General features: G+C 34.8%; 1 protein-coding gene across 1 annotated transcript; it reads left to right on the plus strand.

Moving 5' to 3' along the window:
* The first annotated feature begins 966 nt into the window (after nucleotides 1–966).
* Nucleotides 967–22,193, plus strand: MACC1 (MET transcriptional regulator MACC1). The gene is made up of 4 exons (XM_004604097.2): nucleotides 967–1,081; nucleotides 1,732–3,767; nucleotides 7,718–7,906; nucleotides 21,984–22,193. The coding sequence occupies exons 1-4, from the start codon at nucleotides 967–969 to the stop codon at nucleotides 22,191–22,193; spliced, it is 2,550 nt and encodes an 849-aa protein (XP_004604154.2).
* The last annotated feature ends 433 nt before the right edge of the window (nucleotides 22,194–22,626 follow it).

Consider the following 22,626-nt stretch of genomic DNA (forward strand, 5'->3'; position numbering starts at 1 on the left):
ATAATTATTTAAAGTATATCATAAAGTTTTGCCTCCCAGTTTATAAATATTTTGTAACTGATTTTTGTGTGTGTTATCAATGTAGTTTTATTTTTCTTTTAGAATAGCACTGTTGTAGCAATGTTGCACTGTTGTCCCACTGTTCATTGATTTGCTCAAGCGGACACCAATAGTGTCTCCATTGTGAGACTTGTTACTGGTTTTGGCATATCGAATACACCATGGATTAGCTTGCCAGGCTCTCCGAGAGGGATGGAGGAATCAAACCCTGTTCGGTTGTGTGCAAGGCAAACGCCTTACTCACCTACCCGCTTTGCTATCTCTCCAATCTCTTTTAGAATAGACAACTAATAATGTCATAACTCCACGGAATAATAATTTCCACAACTATTTCTGTATTAAATTTTCCTGTGAGAGTGTCTGTTTTCTTTGGATCTTCAGTCTATTTCTATTCATATTCGAATTATTTATCACATATTTATATGTAAGTACTATTATCTGATGGTATAGATCACTATCATCATTTCTCTTGGATTGTCTTGAATATTGGCTGTTTCCTTTTCCATATAATTTTTCAATTACTTAATAAGTTCCAAAGTAGTACATAAAATGCTGTGATTTTACTTGGAACAGTATTAAACATATAGAAGCATCTGGGGAGAATTTTCTTTTTCTCATTTCTCTCAATATGCAAAAAAAAAAAAAGTCCATTAAAGTTTGAGTATTGTTCTTTGTTGTTTTCTTTGAAAAATTTGTTATTATTTTTCTATATTATTAGTAGTGTATTTTCTTGTTGTATTAATCCAGGATTAATGAAGTGAATTTGAGATATCTAGTCCAGCATACTATCAGAAAGACACCCCATATAATGTATTTTTATATGCAATAGGTTGTTTTTTCAGCCAACCTTTATATATTTACAGAAAGACACATATATATCTATATATTTACCTTGTAGGTGGAAAAATGTTAACCATTGAAAAAACCCATTTTTGGCCAGGAGGAATTTCACGAAGTAGATCTGAAGGACATTTGGTTGATATGGAAGCACCAAAATTCTCAAAAAATTCCAATGTTACAGGTACAGAAATTTTTAACTGTTGTAATTATGCAAAATCTAATGTTAATCTAATTTTTCAATGTTAATTTTTATTAACCGCTTAGTTTTTCATTTAAAAATTCAGTATTATTAATATTTATTAGTACAAATTTACCAGAAATAATCTAAGAAATAACTTACTGGTTTAATTTAGCATGTTAAAGATATTTCAGCTGTTTGAAGATTTATTTGATATTTTTCACTTGTTGACTATTATCAGAAAAGATTTAATAAAATGGTTAGAAACAATTGGAGATTAACCTTTCAATGTTTAGAAAGTTCTGGATAATTAATGAATTATTCTGCTAGTTAAATGTTACTTTCTATCAAGAAAGCATAGAATAAATAGGACTGTAAGGAAAAGATGTTCATAACCTGAGTTTTTTTTTATGGAAATGTATTAAATGATTTTTATCTCAATTGTAGTTTATAAATCATTCTTTAAGATAAAATAATAACACATACATTTAAAAAATTGATTAGAATAATTTTCTTTCCTCATGTAATGAAATTTTGATCAAATTTAGTATTAATTTTTTAGTGCATTTGAGGTGACTAGGAAAACAAAATGCCTTGAATTTTAAGCTATAATAAAAAAATGCTGTTTCATCTGTCTTGCATTTTAAAATAACAATGTCTGGACTCAGGTTTGCTTCTCAATTGTCCAGATGCTTTCGTACTTCATGGCAAAAATACCTTCAGTGCTGCAAATCCATTCTGGAATGAACTGTCTGCTTCTAACCCATTTTTGGATGACATCACTCAGCTAAGAAGTAACAAACAGAGAGACAATACATCTATCTTGAAGGAAGATCCTTATCTTTTTTTTAGAGATATCAATACAGGAAATTCATTTGATTCTTCTGCTGATGAACTGGATGTGCATCAAATGCTAAAGCAGTCTTCCTCAAGAAAATCTGGAAGATCAAAAAGTGTTTCAGAGCTTTTGGATATTTTAGATGACACGGCACATGCTCTTCAGAATAAACACGCCTCTGACCTGATCCTCGAACAGGATTTAGAATGGCTCCAAAATGATCGTACAGCGTATAAAATGGCTTGGTTAAGTCAACGCCAACTAGCCCGCTCCTGCTTGGATTTTAATACAATTAATCAGAGTCCCGGATGGGCCCAAACACAAGTTGCAGAGACAATGACAGTTTGTAAATTAAGCCATCAAGGAGGGTCAGTGCAATTACCTGAATCAGATATTACTGTTCATGTACCACAAGGCCACGTGGCTGTGGGAGAATTCCAAGAGATATCTCTAAGGGCTTTTCTTGATCCTCCACAAATGATTAACCACGATCTTTCATGCACTGTTAGCCCACTGTTGGAAATCATGTTAAGCAACCTTAACACAATGGAAGCCATTTTGCTGGAGATGAAAATCGGGGCTGAAGTGAGAAAGGATCCTTTCAGTCAAGTCATGACAGAAGTGGTGTGTTTACACAGCTTGGGTAAAGAAGGGCCTTTCAAAGTGTTAAACAATTGCTACATTTATAAGGACACCATCCAAGTCAAGCTAATAGATTTGCATCAGGTGATGTATCTAGTGGTGGCTGCACAAGCTAAAACTACTCCATCACCATATGCAACCATTTGGGATTATATTCACAAAACCGCCTCAGTTGGAATTTATGGGCCCAAATATATACATCCCAGTTTCACTGCTATATTCACAGTTTGTGCACACAGTTACATGCCTAGAAAACTTACAATCTCTGATGTTAAGAAGGGAAGAAAAAACACGCCTCCGGTTGTATTTCATCTTTGGGGGAAACATTCCTTCTTACTTGATAAGCCACAAGATTTAACCGTTTCTGCTTTTTCATGTGATCCTGATTTTGAAGTAAAAGCAGAAGGACAAAGGCAAGAAATTAAGCAAAATCAGTTGCAGGCAGGCCAAGTAGTTCATCAGCAGTTTTTATTTTCTTTAGTTGACTCCAGAGAAATGCACTTATTTGTGTTCAAAATTAAGGTAGAGTCTTCTAATGGCAGGCCAGCTACACAGTTTTTTATCACTAGCCCTGACCCAGCCCCCAACTTAAAAAGGCTCTCCAATCCACCAAATGCTCTGCAAAAGAAGGTCAAGTCTGCTTCTTTGTTACCAACAGTGCCTATTAAATACCCCACATTTCAAGACAAAATATTGAATTTCACCAATTATGCAGTAACTCTGAAGACAGTGCTAAGGCAAACCAAAATTGAATATTTACTTGAATATTTCAAAGGGGACACGGTGGCTCTTCTTGGAAAAGAAAAGGTAAAAGCCATTGGGCAGTCCAAAGTGAAAGAATGGTATGTGGGAGTCCTGAGAGGTAAGATTGGACTGGTACATTGCAAAAATGTCAAGGTCATTGCAAAAAAGCAAGTCATATCTATGTCACATGATATCTTTACAACCAGAAATCTCCTAGAACAAATTTCCTTGCCTTTTAAAAAACTGACTTACATATATTCAGTTATATTGACGTTGGTGTCAGAAAAAGTATATGATTGGAAAGTTTTAGCAGATGTCCTGGGCTATTCGCATCTGGCCCTGGAAGATTTTGATCAAATACAAGAAGACAAAGAATCAGAAAAAGTTTCTTACGTTGTAAAAATGTTAAAAGAAGATTGCCATGCAGATAAAAATACCAGGAAGTTTCTTTATGAACTTATTGTGGTGAGTACTGATCAATCACAATAATGAAATTACCATGAGAACCCTTTAACCTGATAGTAAATATTTATACCAAAACATATAAAAGAGGTTGGAAATTTTCAGTAGCCAAAACAAAACAAATAAAGCTACTTTTCTAAGAATGTAGAGCTTTTCCTGCAAGATAATAAACTTGGTTTGTTAGATTAGTGATTAAATTATGCAGAAATCCAATTTACCAGGATCTTTCACAGGTTAGGGCTTGTTTGTAATAGGACAGAACAATTGAGATCTCCTCCAAGCTCTTATATTTATATTAGTTCTAAATATTTCAGGTATATTTCAAAAACATGAAAACAAATAAAGGCAAACTAAAACATAACTAACTTGATCCTTGCTATTGCCATGTTTCTTAGTGTTTTTAACATGTGCCATCTGTGTCCTTTACTTTAGTAATTTGATGTTTCTTTTATATACAACTCATTACAATCCCAAAAATGATATTGATCATTTTCTTAATACTCATGCTTTGATAGGACTCCGTATCACTTTTTTTTTTTATCATAGCAAGACTTGGGGGAAAATTATAAAAAAAATATGAACTGTTTTATCTTTAAAATAGAAGCTCCATATTTTGTAAAAGCGAAATATTTCAGTAGCAGACTTCTAAATGGCTAAAATGTGAATGTATAAATATTAATGGGATCACTCTATTCTCATTTGCCATTATAATGGCTTTATTGAATATGTATACTTAATATCATCTTACAAATAGAAGAAACAAAGTCTTGGGAGTTGAATTGCTTTCCTAAAGTCTCACATTTAATTAACATTAGAGATGACACTTGAAAGTTTTTTGGTGCCCAAATTTTTCTTTGGAGGTGGAGGGAGGGATGCATACCCAGAAGTGCTCAGGGCTTACACCTGCCTCTATGCTCTGGGATTATGCCAGGTGGACTGTGAGTATCATACCGGGTGCTAGGGATAGAACCCTGGTCAGTCACATGCAAGACAATCACCCTTGTACCAATTTTCTACCCTTCAATCCCCCCTCACTTCAACCAAGCCACTTTTAAAATTACTTATTGAAACAGATTTGATAGTGTGTGTAAAATGTTTGTTTATATGGATTGGCATGTGTAAATATAGTTTATGTTTGTGTAATACTGGTGCTCAGAAAAAGGTAAGTGGTACTATACAGACAGGTGATGTAAACAGCCAAGTTTTAGTCAAGGAGCTAAATAAGGAAATACATATTTTTCATGTATTTTTTTCTGGAGTATTACTGATGTAATAGCACATAGCACAGAGGGTAGGGCATTTGCCTTGCACGCTGCTAACCAGGGTTTGATTCCTCCATCCCTCTCGGAGAGCCTGGCAAGCTACCGAGAGTATCCCGCCCGCATGGTAGAGCCTGACAAGCTACCCTCGGCATATTTGATAGGCCAAAAACAGTAACAAGCTTCACAATGGAGATGTTACTGGTGCCCACTCGAACAAATCAATGAACAACGGGATGATAGTGCAACAGTGACTGTGCATTACTGATGTATTTAGTAGAGAAATAAGTGTATTTACTAGCTTTACATTTACTAGCTTTCCTTTATTTTTATGATTTCACACTGACTGAAAGCAGTTAAATTTTGAAAGTCCTAATATCTAATTGTTAAGTAGTTTTATGATACTTTGTAATACTCTTATTTAACCCAGTCTATTAAGTCAGTCATTGTTTGATCTAATTGATCTGCCTGACTTAAGTTGCAGATATTTGCAATAGCTGATTCCCTCTCTAGCTTGTGTTCAAGTAACAGACTTATGCACATTTGAATGAAAATTGTCTCTTGTTTTTCTTACTGGCAAAAATAAATAAAAGATTATGTGTGTTAAATTGTGTGGAAGTTTAAGTCTTATTACACTTACACTGTAGTGTTTTATAATTAATATAGTAGCTTTGGTGACTTTGTTTAAAAAAAATACCTATTTTGAGTCTCAGTGGAGGCTTTAGGTAATCTTTGTGAAAGGATTTCAAGCCTACTTATCTCACCTAAAGACAATGCAGCACATAGTATAGAGGTCATCTCTTGAAATTTTGGATTGTATGTAAATTTGGTGTAGGTAGCTGAAAGGGAGATGATAAAGAATGTGACTCTAGTCCTTCTTTTCATCTCTATATCTTGAAACCGTCTGATCTTATACACTTATACTCTAGACATCTCTAAAGATTTTATCTTCTTATTAACCTTCCATATGAGATACAAAAGAGGGTGAGGGTGGTACAAACCATTGTATCCATTTTCATCTCTTTTCAATATCCACATTAAATATAAGTATTCTATGATTTATCTGGATTCCAGTTTTTGTGAAGTTGGATTTTAAACTCAGACTTTATTACTTAAACATTACTAATCTCATTCCACGGTTTACTGAGAGCACCTCTTTTGTGCCTACCGGCTCTTTTACTATTTTCTCTCATTTTTCTTCTCTTACAATGCTTCTAATGAGTCCACTGGTCTAAACACTCTGGATTTCAGTTGTCCTAATTAGTCATTCAGTTTTACTTATCATTTTGAACTGATAGATAAAGCTTGGTGTTGCTAAATTAAGATAAAGCTTAAGTGTTAGTTAGGAACTAACAAATATATATATATGTATATATATATATGTTTACTTATTTATATTTGTTCTTTTGGCACAACACTTGGTGGTACTCAGGTGCTAATCTGGACTATGTACTCAGGTACCACCCAGAGCTAGGGGTTGAACCCAGGCATCCTGCATGCAAAGCATGCACTTAACCCTTTGAGCAATCTCTCTGTGCCTGTACTTGCTTTTATGTACACAAACAAGGCATGGACATAGATCTAAACTCATATTTTAAAAATATATTCAAAGCAAAAAAGAAAGCTTGAGATGTATTTGAAGCATGTATTAATCATTTACAAATGATTAATTAAGGAAAATGTTTATATTGTTGAAGACAATATTTTATATTTATTATGCTGGAGCAATAGCACAGCGGGTAGGGCATTTGCATTGCATGTGGCCAACCTGGGTTTGATTCCTCCATCCCTCTTTGAGAGCCCAGCAAGTTACCCAGAGTATCCCGCCCGCATAGCAGAGCCTGGCAAGCTCCCCGTGGGATATTTGATATGCCAAAAACAGTAACAACAAGTCTCACAATGGAGACTCGACATGCCGACTTGAGCAAATCGATGAACAATGGTACAACAGTACTACTCATTGCTAGAGTGCTAATATCTTGTAGTTTATGTTTAGTAAACTACAATTATGTTTACCATAATTACACCAGTGGTGAAGGGATTTATGTTTAGTACAATTACCCCAGTGGTGAAGTGAGAGGGTTCGTTATTTTTTCTCAGGTCATCAGTTTTAGTAGCTTTGTTCAAAATTGTCTGAATGTCTTGATTTTATGCAGTCAGCATGATTCTGGGAAGTTTCAAATCACATTTTGATAAAATATAGAACAATGCAAACCAGAAGCAGTGCTCTCACTTCTTATAGAAATCCTCTAGTCTGCCCTCTGGTAAGGAAAAGAATTATTATTTATTTTAGGATGAATAATCACTTCTGGGTTTATAAATTATAAATTGCTAGTACCTCAGGGTATCTTTGTAAATGTCTAGTTCAGTGCCCTCCTTTTTCAGCTAGGGCTATTTGGACGTATATTATTCGAGAACATATAGGAACTGAATTAGTCCTCAATTTCCCCTAGTTCTAGTGTAGCTGTCTTCTATGAGTTGCTAGTTGGTTTGCTTAAAAAGCAAATCAACATTTTTAATTTTAGGAAATTCAAATATATGAAATGAAAGAGGATTTCAGTTGCTAGGACATGTATTAAACTTTTTTAAATTATAGAAAAATATCCCAATTAGAACATGTAATGAGAATTTTAATTTATAGGAGAGAGTGCAAATGTATTTACATGTATTTATTTCATATTACTGTTGCTCCAGGCTCTGCTAAAGATGGATTGTCAAGGGTTAGTAGCACACATCATCCAAGAGGCTGTTATTCTGACTTCAGCTGTCAAGCTTGGAAAAGGCTGGAGGGAACTGGCAGGAAAGTTAGCCCGACTCACAAAGCAACAAATGGAGGCGTATGAAATTCCGCACCGAGGAAAGACTGGAGTCATTGCTGATGAGGTAGAATTTTTCTTTCTCTAACTCAACAGTGAAAAATTGCAGACTATGTAAATCAAGCCTATACCACTCATATAAATTAATTGGAGGAGTGTCTTAGAGGACCACGAGCTAAATTTATTGCCTTTATAGCTTGATATTATTTGAAATGTACACATATGATTCTTTAAAGACCAACTTTATAAACATCAGTGTTTAAATAAAGTGGGGTGGGAGAGGAAATTTTTTTAAATAAAATAAATATAAGTATTGAGGATCTTTGAAATGGCTCTCCTATTGGATTACATAATAGTATGGTCTTTGCCTGAATGAACAGACCAGATCATGTAGCAAACTAGTTAGGAGACACACTTCTAAGTACTCAGGCATACAACTATTATCAGAACTTCACAATTTTTCATACAACATGAACAATAGCAATTAAAAATAGAATGACAAAACTTAGAACAAGACGAATATTTGCCACTTAAAATTTTTTTGTTAACATAAAATCAAATATATAATATACTGTTAAGCGGAACTTAAAATACGTTAGGCATACTTTTTTTTTTTTTTTGCTTTTTGGGTCAGACCCAGCGATGCTCAGGGGTTGCTCCTGGCTTTGCACTCAGGAATTACTCCTGGCGGTGCTTGGGGGACCATATGGGATGCCAGGGATCGAACCCGGGTCGGCCGCATGCAAGGCAAACGCCCTACCCGCTGTGCTATCGCTCTGGCCCCAGTTAGGCATACTTTTTATTTACCATAAACACTGTAGCACTGTAGCACTGTCGTCCCATTGTTCATGGATTTGCTCGAGCGGGCACCAGTAACATCTCCATTGTGAGACTTGTTACTATTTTTAGCATATCAAATCTGCCATGGGAGGCTTGCCAGGCTCTGCCGTGTGGGCAAGATACTCTCTGTAGCATGCTGGGCTCTCTGAGAGGGATGGAGAAATCCCATGGCCGCATGCAAGGCAAACCCGCTCTACCTGCTGTGCTATTGCTCCAGTCTATTTACCATAAAGAAATACAAATTAAGCTTTTGTTTTGTTTTTGTTTGTTTGCCACCCAAGTCTCAAAGTACATAGGAAGCATGTACTTTTCTGCTAAGCCACATCTTTGGCTTCTTGACAAAGAAAAATAGCCCTTTGATAAAAAAAATTACCCTGCTTTTAACAAATCCAAGGCTGGTTGCTCACCATTTAAGAGGCCAATACTAGAGAGATTAGTGCTGACACAAAAAACTTAGGTTTATTCAGGTGCCAGTAAACAGTAACTATGGTTCACTTTCCTACCAAAATTGTCTTATCCTCAAGCTGGGACTTGGTCTTTATTGAGGGCTAGTAAAAAAGTAGACTAAAGCAGAAAAGAGTCGTAAGCTGGTGGGGGAAAACTACTAGTGATGCAGAGGCCTGCTGACATAAGGGCTTGAGGAAGTAACTGGGAACACAAACTGCTCTTTGTAAAACTTAAGATAACTCTCTACAGTGCCAGTCTTTGGAGGTCTTGATTCCTGGTGCCTAACTCCTGGCAAGTATTCTTCTAAAGAGGAGCTTTTATCTAGGAGCAGATAGGACCTATTTACTTTAAAAAAACAAAAAATGCTACATTTATCTCCATATGCAAGAGGGGCATTACATTTTACAAATCAGTCTTTACAGAATGAGTTAAAGACACGAAATCTTGAAGGTGTAGAGAAAAGACCATTATAAGGGATATTCTATTCTGATATTTCAGTTAAGTTATTAACAGTTACCTAATGGTGATACCACAACACATCTATTAGAGTGGTCAAGTTCTAGAACAGACAACAGAAAATACTGTGGAGAATGTGGATAATAGAACCTTTATTTTTTTCTGGGAAGAATGCAAGTGGTCGTTGTGGAAGGCATTTTGGCAATTTCTCATAAATATGCACCTTCTATACAATCGCTCATGCTCCCTTGGTATGTTAACAAAGGCATCGAAGACTTATGAGCACGCTGAACTCTCCACACGTCTGTTTATATCAAAATTATTCATCACTGTCAAGTCTTGGAAGAAACTGAAATGATATTTAGCAGGCTAGTGAACACTTAAGCTGTGGTACAGCCAGACAAAGGAAGAGTCTCTGCCTGGAGCTACCAACTAATAGATAGAAGGCCGAATTCTTATTAAATGCATATTAATAAACAAAAGAAACTAATCTGAATATGTATACATTCTATATAATTTCAACTCTCTGACATTTAGAAAAAGAAAAATTATCCAGAGGGTAGAAAGATAAATTGGTGCCAAGGGGATGGGAAAAGTGGAACGAAGGATGGCCAGCCACAGCACAAGGGGTTTGGGAAGAGTAGAAATACTCTGTGTGATGCTGTAGTGACGGGTTCATGTCACTATACATATGTCCCGATAAATAGAATGTACAACACTGAGAGTAAACCCTTAGGTAAACTATGGTGATTATTATGGGTCAATATAGATTCATCAATTATAACAAAACTACCAATTATGATAGAGGATAGAAGAGCCTATATTGTATGGTGTTGGGGAATATGTGGGAAATCTAAGTTCTCAATTTTGCTGTAAACTTAAAATTTTTCTAAAATTAAATGTTTATAATAAGACCAATTCAAAGTTTGTTTTTTCTTTAAAGGCATTTATTTTCTTTCTTTGGTAAACATCTGATTTCTCATACTATTGTTTGTAAATAACCTCGAATCTTAGTGGAGGGTAACTGACAGCTTACTTTTCTAGTATTTACTCTTACACAGTCCAAATCATAAAGGACATGCCCAAGGCTGATAATTACTCAGAAGTAGAAAGAAAACCCCCTGGGTATAGTTTCCCTAGGAGATGTTGTATAATTTATTATGATTAATATTAAGTCTGTACTCTCTTCCATGTGATTAAATGCTTAGAATATAATACATGATATATTGACCTGAACTCATTTTTAATTTTTTTTTTTTTGCTTTTTGGATCACATCCGGCAATGCACAGGGGTTACTCCTGGCTCTGCACTCAGGAATTACTCCTGGCAGTGCTCAGGGAACCATATGTGATGCTGGAAATCGAACTTGGGTCAGCTGCGTGCAAGGCAAACACCCTACCCGCTGTGCTATAGCTCCAGCCCCTGAAGTCATTTTAAAATAAACTATGGGATTCTATAGTTTTTAGGTCAAATAATTAAAGAGTATGCTAATTCCATCTCCCTGGAAAATTGTTAGACAATTGTTCTTGTCTCTTGAGAAGGAGGTGAGTCTTAAATATGTTCAATTTACAAGTCAACAGTATTAAACCCTTAGTTCTGGATAAGGACATAGGGTGGGAACTGGAACTGGGGTAGAGGGAGAACAAATAAGTCAAGTGCTTCCTGTGTTGTTTTTGTTTCTTTTATCTCACTTCCTTAGAGTACACATATATACCAATTTCCCTTCCCTTGTGACAATGACTAAGTCCTATGTTTTCATTCACTTTCCTTCAACTTTTCTCTCTTCCTTTTGTTCTATTTCATTATAAACAGATTTCTGGAACTTCTGATAATACTCCAGTGATGCTACAAAAGTTAACTTATAAAATCTTTTCAATAAAATATTGGCAGACACAAATATTATCTATGATATAAGAAAGTTGAGGAATTTTTGAAACCATACTTAACAAAAGAGGCTTTGAACCAGGCTTGGACTGTAAGCTTTTGACCACAGTGTCCTTGGACTTTGCCTATTACACCCTGTACTTGCAATATATATCCAAAATGGTGGCTGTGTGGCAGGGAGATTGGAGATATGGCCATCTTTTTTATTCGTGGTTTAAATAATTCATTTCACTCCTTTCTTTTCTTCATAAAATAAATAAAATTTGCCTTAATATTTTCATGGAACCTCAAACCAATTGAAAATTGCTGACTTTGAATAGTATGTCATGTTTTTCTTGATTGCTTTTGGTCATTACTTATTGTTTATAAGGTGAAAAACCTCTGTTAGGAAACATCTGAGTATATCGTTTTTAAAGTAACTGGCTCCCTAAGTTAAATTTTTAAAAATTCTTCATTCTTTAAGATTTACTAATGACAGAATATCTATATAAAAGAAATATGATTAATCTTGAAAAATAGTTATAAGCAATTTTTGAGTACTTTAAAAAATATTAATTTATGATAAAGATGTCTAACATTGACATGAAAAAAATGGAGTAAAATTATTGGAGTTTTTCTAAAAGCATTTAGAATTTTAATTTAAAATTGAGCAATAAGATAGTAGAAATGTGTTAGGAAATCAAAAGTACAAACTTCAGTTTGTATAAAATAAACACTTGGCAAAAGTGTTAGAAATGTGATGTCATTTACTTATCTAAAACTATAATGTCACGGAGGTTATATCTGACAATACTCTACTGTATATCGAAAAGTTGGTAAGATAGCTAATCTTAAAAGTTTTCATCACCAAAACAAAGTGTACCTCTGTATGGCTGTGAAAAATTCTTATTATGGGGGCTAGAGTGATAGTTTGGTGGATAGGGCATTTGCCTTGCATGAGGCTCACCTAGATTCGATCCCCAGAATCCCATGTGGTCCCTTGAGTCCTCCAGGAGTTATTCCAGAGTGCAGAGTCAATAGTAAGCCCTGAAAACCACTGGTGCAGCCTCTAAAAAACAAAAACAATAACAGCAACAAAACTTACTATGGTTTATTTCTTTCTTTTTTATTCACTGTAATTTACAAAGCTCTCAATAAGAGAGTTTCAGGCATTCAGTGTTCCATCTTCAAAACTATTAGTGTCAGCTTCCTTCTATTAATGACCCAACGTTCCCTCCCCTCACTGCACCCCACTGCCTTAGAAAACACTTTTTTTTCTAATCACTGATCTGTGGTAAAGAGAAGAATTCATCTTAACAATTATTGAATGATTCATTAAGACATAAATACTTTGAGATTGATGGAGGAGAGATTTGAATGACTACCAGAGAATAGAAGTTTTGACTCTCTATTTGTATTTCTGGTCAAGCAACTCAACCATCGATTAGTTTTAAAATCTTGCACAGGTTATTTGATTTTTAACAAATTATTATTATTTTCTTTTTGTAAAAATGAGGCCAGTAATGTCTCTTCCAAAATTGTTTGAGGATTAAATGAAATAAGGTATGTGAAATACCTGGGATGTGTGCAGTAGAAATGCTGCATATATACTAGCTACTATTTTAACTAAAAGAGGAAGATGAATTTGGCAACTGTGTGACATAGAGTGATTTGGAGAAAGAAGTAAAGTATAGCAATTTTTAGTGATACACTTGTGTAATTATAGAATGTAAGTAAGGGAAAAGTCAACAGTGATTTCAGGGCTTCTCTTCTGAGAACCTGACAAAATGGTATTAATTGGAAAAATGGGAGAAAGATCTTGATTGATAGCTTTTACTTATTCTCTTTATAAAATTTACTTTTCCTTGGAAGATAACTTTTGCAAAAGGTAAAATATTTGAGCTCAAGTTTTTCTGGCTTACTCAGCAACTTCTAGATTCTACTTATGGGAATTTTTCATTGTCTGTTTTTTTTATCTGGCAAGATTCATTCCAAACCGCAGTACTTCATTCTGCATTTGGCTGTTCTTTTGCGGGAAGAAAGCAATATATTTACATTTTTTTAAGTAGAAGTAACTTACTTACCAATGAAGAAGTGTATAGAATAAATTCTCAAAGTTTTGTTATTTATGATAGAGATTTGACAAGCTGTCAAAATATTTTCAATATATAGTCAATATACAATGCTTTTTGTTAATTCAAAAAAGACCCCATTCTTTCAAGTGTTGGCATAAAAAACAAAAGGAAGCACAATAAAATCTGCGGTATTGCTATGATCTTAGGTTTAAATCTATACTCTTTTTTTGCTGCTTGATTTGTTTTGAGGCCACACCTGGTGGTTCTTTGGGCTTACTCCTGGCTCTACACTGAGGGATCATACCTGGTGGGGCTTGGGTGACCATATGGGGTGTTGGGGATGGAATCCTCCACATTATGATCTCTTTCCAGCACCAGTTTAAATCTATATTCTATGTCTCATTACCACTCTAGAAGCAACTATTTTAGTTAGTATGTAAATATATTTTAAAATTGGTCTGGAGATAGTAATATTTGACATAGATTTCCTTTATTGACATTTACTCCAACCAATCAAAAAGAATCCTAGGGCTTAAACCAGCATTTATTAAATATGTTTAACAATAAAAATGTAACCATATTTTAGTGTAATATCCTTGCATTTTCAGTTAGGGGACCTGGATTATTTTTCCTCTATACACTACCATGGTTTTCTTCTTTAACCCTTTACCAAGGTTAGTAGCTTAACTACTGCTAACAGTTGAATTGACCAAGCACCTAGAATATGCCAAGGTCTTTTATATTGGCTTCTGTACATAGCTGACAATGCTTTATGGCTTTGCTTTATGATACACCTCTCTATCCACATTTTATAGAAGGAGAAATTAAGAATCTAGAGAAGATTTATGTTTTACCCAAGACCCTAAAGCTAGTAAATCAAGAGAACAGAGTCAGAAACACAATGTGATTCTCTAACCCCAAAACTCTTACCTATGACTTCATTATTTCTCATTTTCTTTAACTGCACTGCTGAATATTTTAAGGGTGAAAAATTATTTATTTGCATTTTGAAATTTAGATATCTCTACCAATATACAATTGTTGTAGTCGTCTAAAGTTATGTAAAATGACAAAGAAGCAGCAAGAGCTACTCTAAAAAAGGACCGGTTAAAACAACACAAACATCAGGTTTTCCTATAATGTTAAACTGTTCTGAGTGGTTGTTCTTAGACCAAACAGAGCTGGTTATACCCAAAGAGATATTTCTTAGAGACTCTTAAGATTTCTAACCATCCTTCTTGAGGATTTATACTTAGGTTCTCTTGATATGTTATCCTCCCTTATATTCTAAAGAAAACAGTCACCTTATTTTTGACAATATTTATGTTCTGACGAATTATAGATGAGGAAAGGCCAACCTTGATTATTGTAAATAAATTTCTAAAGATAGGGATATGTACTAATCATTAATAAGGCAAATTTCAATTCTTCTTTAGTTAATTGCATTTGAAGCAAAAAAAAATAGCTCCTATAGTTTTATGAGGAAAGTAGGTGGATTATTAATCCTTTAATGTGGCAAAATGTAATTATCCAAAGGTAGTTAAACCAATTGCATTCTTTATGCTATTCATATTTTATGAGCTAAAAAAAGACATGAAATGCTATGCTCAAATGTGAATTGCTTTTATTCGCATTGCACTTCATTACCGAGTACATTATCTAATGAGTCTTATTGGCTCCTGGGAATAAAGCACTCTAAATTTGGACAAGTTTATTTTTTAATCTCTATTCCAGTTTTATTTCTTTTTGCATCCCATTTGTTACTTTTACATTGTCCTTTATCTTTGTCTTTTCCTCTAATACCTAGACGATAAACAAACGAAGTATTTCTTCTACAAAAATGCTGGCACTTCACAACATTGACAGATTAAATCCTTACTGGTGCTGCTTCTCTTTATAGAAGGAGATGAAAGCACATAGAGGAAAAATGAACAATTCTCTGTCTTTATGAGACTTGTGCCTTCCTATTCAAAGATGAATGCATAACACCATGGAGCTAACCCTGAAAGATCCAAAATAAGAAGGCTAAGAAAGATGCCTGTGTGTCAAATGTTTGCGACAGAGATTAGAAGATGCAGAAAATTTGTTTTGTGGTTAAGAATAATTTAACAAAAACAAACCCTCGGGACCCTGCTTTTCTTTTGATTTGTCAAAGCATTCGTGCAGAATTTGTGCATATCTTCCCTTCAAGCATAACATTGAGCAAGAGTGGAAGAACTATTTTTAAACCCCTGAATAGTTATAAGACAACAGAAACCTGGAAGAGATTTTGGCAGTTCACCACACATTTCCAGCTTTTGGAGGACTTCATTTAGGTCAATCCAGAGATAATATTGTTTATTCTGCTCTCTTTATTCATTTGAACATCTTCAGAGAAAAAATACCACATCTCTTCAGTTTATCGTCAAATTTATAATCTTCTGGGATCTTAATGTGTATTCATATAATTTTTTAAATCTAATTAAAATATATGTACCTTTTCTCTTGCTTTGATAAATGTTTAACTTCTTTGGCACAAAACCTAGAATTATACAAGATAACAAGAAATTATGATGAAGTTAAAAGTGTCTTACATGAACCCAAATCATGTAAGTTCACACCACAAAGGACAAGAAATAATCGACTAAACTCTTCATTGCATTGATGAAAGCTGAAATTTTGTCAGGCTTTGTTAAGACAGTTCTTGCTTTAAAAAAAAAATATTTTCAGGGGCTGGAGTGATAGCACAGCGGGTAGGGCGTTTGCCTTGCATGCGGCCGACCCAGGTTCGAATCCCAGCATCCCATATGGTCCCCTGAGCACCGCCAGGGGTGATTCCTGAGTGCATGAGCCAGGAGTGACCCTGTGCATCGCCGGGTGTGACCCAAAAAGCAAAATAAATAAATAAATAAATAAATAATAAAAAATATTTTCATAAGGTTGTTCACAATAATTGATTACATTCAATATTTCAACACCAATCTTACCACCATTACATCTTCTCACCACCAATATTTAAAATTTTCCCACCACCATTCAAGTCTGCTTGCCAGGGGCAGATGCTAGATAGTTGATTTTCTATTACTTATTATAAATATTATGAGAGGTCACATGGTCATGCACTTCCGGAATTCTAAAATTATAAATGATTGGGTTCCAGAGACATCTCTGCTGGGAGCTCATTCATTTTGAGATTCATTTGGGAATCTCTGGATCGAGGCTGTTGATGCGCTAAAACGGTGCCTGGAGGCAGATCATGGGCATGACAGCCAGGACCCCAAGTGAGTGGAGAGAGGGAAAGGGACAATCCCATCTTTGCTGCCAACATATGGCCTGGAGTCTTAGTCTTTAAACCCCCCTTCCTGGGTTTTGCTTCTGGATGCTCGTGGACATCAAGGTTTCATCTGGAGCAGGCAGAGAGGGAGAGAGGGCACACTCATTCAGTCTGAGGTTCCCCTGTTAAATTGGCTCAGTATGGGGTCCGGAGAGATCTCTGGTGAGCTGTTATCTTCCATGATTCACTGCTGTGTCTTTCTGTTGAGCCAGTTCTCAAAGAGGAAATGTTATATTTATAATATCTGACAGACACTTTCATAATAAGGAAAAGCATAATTCTTCCAGCTTAATTTTTAATCAGTGCATGACTAGGACATGAGTATTTAATTCCATTCTTTTTCAGTTTATTTTGATACTTGTCACTTTAATTATCTATCCAAACTTTATAATGATTTTAATATTATGTTCTTTACCTTAAGTAAGTTTAACTATATTTTTAAGTATTTTATATAATTTTCCCTCTTAAGCTTCCAAGATATCTCACCTATATGGCAGAGCCTGGCAAGATCCCCATGGTGTACTCGATATGCCAAAACAGTAACAACAAGTCACACAATGGAAATGTTACTGGTGCCCGCTAGAGCAAATCGATGAGCAATGGGATGACAGTGACAGTGACAGTGATCTTCAAAACCAAACATTCCCTTGAATTGTAGAATACTTACATTTAATGATTTTTCCACTTTAAACATATATTGATTCTATAATAGACTATAAGACTAACGCCCAAGAATAGTAGAAATATTCTTTCTACTTTCTAGCCAGGAGATAGTTTCCATGGCTTGGAGGCTGGTCTCTCATTCTGGGTAACTCAGGGAAGGGACCACCAAGTAAAATGTGGTTGGAGGACATGTAGGGGAAGGGTGAGGCGGGTGGAATACAGACTAGAGACTGAACACAATGGCCACTCAACACCTCTATTGCAAACCACAACACCTAATCAGAGAGAGAGAACAAAAGGGAATTCCATGCCACAGTGGCAGGGTGGGGTGGGGGGAAACGGGTCTGGGGAGGGGGGGAGGGATGTTGGGTTTACGGGTGGTAGAGAATGGGCACTGGTGAAGGGATGGGTTATTGAACTTTGTATGGGGGAAGCATGAGCACAAAGATGTATGGATCTGTAACTGTACCCTCATGATGACTCTCTAATTAAAAATAAACTAATAAAAAAAAAACATATATTGATTCTATACTGCTTCTCTTTTTTCAATTTTTCTGCCTTCAACTTTTACATTTTAGAAGTCTGACCCATTTATTTTGTAGTTTCCCTAAATTGAGTACTCATGCATATCTTCACCATGTCTTCCACCATTCTCCTTGAAACTGTCTTTATCAAGGTTACCAAAATCATATTAATTTCCTATTATGGCTGTTCTTTCTTTTCCTTTAATGTTTCCACCAACATTAATGTTAAGGCAAAGATAACAGAAAGAAGTGGATGCTTGTAAATATTTAATTAGTGTTTCTCCAGAGGGGAATAAAGATTCATTTATAACTTTTGCCTATTTCCCTTGTGTATTTCCAACATGGATGGTTTTAATCTGCTATGTAACACATTTCTCTGAACAGCGTTGGAGGCTATGTGAATAGGGGAACTGGTATGAATCTATGCCAACCTAAACCCTTTGGGATGCTGTTAATCCTTGGGTTTTGCTTCATTTTCTATCACCCTGAATTCTACTTCTCTCCATTGTGTTTATTGCTTCTGTTTATTACTTGTAGCTCTTCTCTGTAGACTTAATTGAAGAATAATATTTATTGCTTTTGTTTATTACCTATAACTCATAACTGTATCCTTAATTGAGAATATGCTTTTTTGTCCCTTTACTCCCTTCTTGAATTTTCTTCGAATCTCATGCTTTTCACAATCACTATCATGAGCGATGCTGAATCCTTGCCTGTTTTATAGAGGTCATCTCCATTTTATAACTTATTATCAGGCAATTTTTTACCTCGCCCTAAAAGTATCCATTTTCTTCATATCCTATTAAAATGTATAAAATGTAAGTTATCTACATTTCATGAGGGAATATGGAATTTTATATTTTTTACAGTAGAAATTCCCAGTTTAGTTAAGTTGCCCAAATTGACCCACCCAACAGGCAGTAGAACTCAAATGTAAAATCAGGATATGGTACTCTGACACCAAAATCCATTATTCTTTCTTTTGTGTCATAGTGCTTTTCAGGCGATAAAACTTTCATTTTTATCTTGGTGAGTTAAATTGTACAATTTATTTTGGCATTTTTTCTAACTAATTAGCATGTTCTGTCTATTCAAACATAGGGTTACTATTTATCAAAGTATCTATGTTTCTTCTAAAAAATAAAAATCCCTGGATATATTCGGTATTTTATTTCATTATATAATAAAATTCTTTAGAATTGTGGGTACTAACCCATTAGATGTTGGATAAATAAAATAATTTAAAAATATGTAATTCTAATACCTTTGCATTTGTAACAATAGCATTTTTGTTGTTGTTGTTGCTATGTGTATTAGGAAGTTTGTTGTTATCCTACTATTTTCTATCCAAAACTCATGCACCCATTTCTAGCCAGTTTAGGGTTTGGAATTTGGGGAATTTTTAATAAGTTCATTAAAGGCCATTTTCCTCCCAGAATTTCTGACTAATCATGGGTTCCTGAGGGTTTTTTCTTTTTCTTTTTGTATAAAAAAAACTTTTTAGAGTCCTAATTAAGATCCAGGACTCTGCAGTTCTACTAAATCATTCCAGATTTTAGGAGCTGGCCACGCTTTCAGCTTTTGATACAGATTGCGAAGGTGGGGAGATTTTGTGCTCCTCTAAATAAGTGAGTAGGAACATGAGCTGTAGAACTTTTGAATTTGTCATTCCAGTTCCTGAATCACTTTCATATATTTCCTGCTCCAGCAGCACTGAGATTTCTTCATGACTGGGTGTTCCTCACATCTTTTCTACACATAGTAATCCACAATACTGCAGCAAGAGATAAGATGTAGAGATTTTCTACCCAGAAAAGTGAGTAGGGTCTTTGAGCCTGTCTCTTTGTTAAGACTTTGAATTTCACAGTGAACAATCCAAAACTTTTCTGTGTGTGAATCTCAAAAGACACCTTGGTACTAACATGTTCTCAGTTGCTATGATAAAATATCTGCAAAACACATCTTTTGTGAAAATCATGATGAAGAAACGAAATAAAGTCTTGGGAGCCATTAATTATAATTATCATTATCATTTTAAATAGTAAATGACAAATTGGAAAAATAATGCATCATCTAGTTTATCAGCAAGAAATTTTAGTTGAGTGCTACATAGAATACACATCTGAACATTTTTACAAAATTTACAATAAGTACAATAAAAGTACAGTACAGGACTGGAGCAATAGCACAGTGGGTAGAGCCTTGCACACGGCCAACCTGGGTTTGATTCCTCTGTCCCTCTCGGAGAGCCTGGCAAGCTACTGAGAGTATCCTGCATGACAGAGCCTGGCAAGCTACCTGTGTCGTATTCGATATGCCAAAACAGTAACAAGTCTCACAATGGAGACATTACTGGTGCGTGCTCAAGCAAATTAATGAACAATGGGACAACAGTGCTACAGTGCTACAGTACAGAATAATTGAATTGTTTAGTGATATTTTATATCTAAACAGTGGCAGGCAATATTAAGTCCATTAATAAGCCTAAGCACAATGATGTTATTGACATCATTTAGTGTGTAGGAGTTTTTTAAGTGTTGACCTGCACTTTGGAAGTTTTGGTTTCACTGGGAGTATTCACAAAAATATAGAAAGAACACTTAATTTAAGTTTCATCAGTGATTCAAGGTAGAGCCCACAGAATCAGGTTGGTAAGTGGAAAACATACACACATGGAATGTTTTCTATTGCAGCAACATACGCACCTTGATGCAGTATAATTCTATTCATTTTCCTCCATCCTCTTCCTTCCACAACTGAGTATTGTCTAGAAGGTGAACTGTGAGGTATACATGGCTCCCAGAATGACACTTTGGACACATGCTATCCAATTATCTTCTGAGCTTGATATCTAGTCTATACAGATTGGATCGAAACACAGTGAAATTCTTTATTTAGGTCTTTCATTATTTTCACTTCAGTTGTACATGGAGATATCAGAGGAGGTTGAAATATTATATCCCAAGGCTCTACTTCATGTGTATTACTGTTAATGTTGCCTCTATTTTAAGAGAGTAACTTAACATTATATCCAGCTCACAGCCTGTGTTCCTGCATTTTGCAAGCAATAAAGCTACAAATGAATTAGTTTAGTGAACCCAAAAATGTAGCAAGTAATAAAGTTTATATTATATATTAAAATTATCGGTAAAGGTTTATTTTGTTATTTTCCTAGAGAAAATTCATTTTAAGTTGTGTGTGTGTATGTGTATTCCACAGTTTGTCTTATTTTGTCTGTATTCTTTGTCTCTGTGCTGAGCCTGGTTGCCTTGGTTACCATTACATACACGCTTGAATGTGAAGTTTCTCTTTGACGTACATTTATTTCTATGGAAACAATGATGTCACTGGTATGGTTTAGGTGTGTAGGGAAAGTATAATGAAGTGCTGACTGTTGATCTTTATTTTGGTCATAACATATGTCATTAAGTTATTTCATTAATTGAGAAATATATTTTTGCTTTCCTTTTGACTTGGTCATGAATCTACATGTCTCTGTTTTCTAACTTAACTTGCTCAAATAAACGTATACTACTAAATACAATCTATAGGCCCATTATAGATATGCAGTCATAGAGTTCACCATGGATACTCATAATTAAATCAGTTACATCTTTAAGCATAGTCAGAGAATGAAATTTATCTCAGTAATATTTATTCAACAATTGTACACGGAATTTTTTTATCCATATCTTAACAATGAGCAACATATAGATGATAGCCCAACATATTAATGACAAGAGAGATTTTTACTTGTCAAAAATCTATAGAATTAGGAACACAAGGATAATAGGTAACTGATAGTCATTAAAACATGTTTTCTATGACATCAGTATAAGTTCATGTATAATTGAGATTCCATTTATTTGTAGGCCTTAATAGGGTTTTCCATCTTTTTAATTAAAGCATCTATTTTTTCTCTATTTTAGTTCCATACTACTTTTATATTTTTTTTCTTTTAGATGATGTGGAAACCTGCCTATGATTTTCTCTATACTTGGGGCTCTCACTACGAAAATAGCTACAGAGAGATGTTACAAGACCTTCAATCAACTTTGGACAGAATGAGAAGCCCTGTGACTAAACAATGGCGAGACTTAACTGGAGCCTTAATACTCGTAAATTCTTTAGAGATTTTGAGAGCAAGTGCATTCTCCTTTTCTGAGGAATGATAAAAATGATGAGAATGTTTTGTGGAGGACTGAGATGATGTGAGGGAATACAAAGACAAAAAAGGGCATGTATGTGTGTGTGTGTGTGTGTGTGTGTGTGTATGTTTATGTGAAAGAATCTCAGAAGTGTTACTTAATTTTTGCATGCTTGAAAAATATTCCTAGTAAAAATATGTTCTATCCCCCCAAAAATAAATATGGGTTTATCATCAGACATATGTTTATATTACGTATATAAATGTGTGTGTATGTAGACTTTCAACTGCTTTGTTGTGAAGGGAAGAACTGTGCTCTCTCCTGTTCAAATAGTCTTTTCATTTCTTTAAATTAAAAAAAATATTAGAATAATTTTATCATACACATACCCACATAAACTAGAGGCTTTGGATGTGGACAACTTCTCTATTGCAAGAGGCAAGGAGGAAGACAGGAG

Source organism: Sorex araneus, chromosome 1 (genome assembly GCF_027595985.1).
Source record: "Sorex araneus isolate mSorAra2 chromosome 1, mSorAra2.pri, whole genome shotgun sequence".
Taxonomy (NCBI): Eukaryota; Metazoa; Chordata; class Mammalia; order Eulipotyphla; family Soricidae; genus Sorex; species Sorex araneus.

What these genes read in the sequence shown, in the direction of transcription:
- MACC1 (XM_004604097.2), top strand. Translation starts at nt 967, where the DNA reads ATGTTAACCATTGAAAAAACCCATTTTTGGCCAGGAGGAATTTCACGA. An exon ending in AAAAAATTCCAATGTTACAG is followed by an intron (nt 1,082 to 1,731) that starts GTACAGAAATTT and finishes TTTTAAAATAAC; the next exon opens with AATGTCTGGACTCAGGTTTG. An exon ending in TTCTTTATGAACTTATTGTG is followed by an intron (nt 3,768 to 7,717) that starts GTGAGTACTGAT and finishes CTGTTGCTCCAG; the next exon opens with GCTCTGCTAAAGATGGATTG.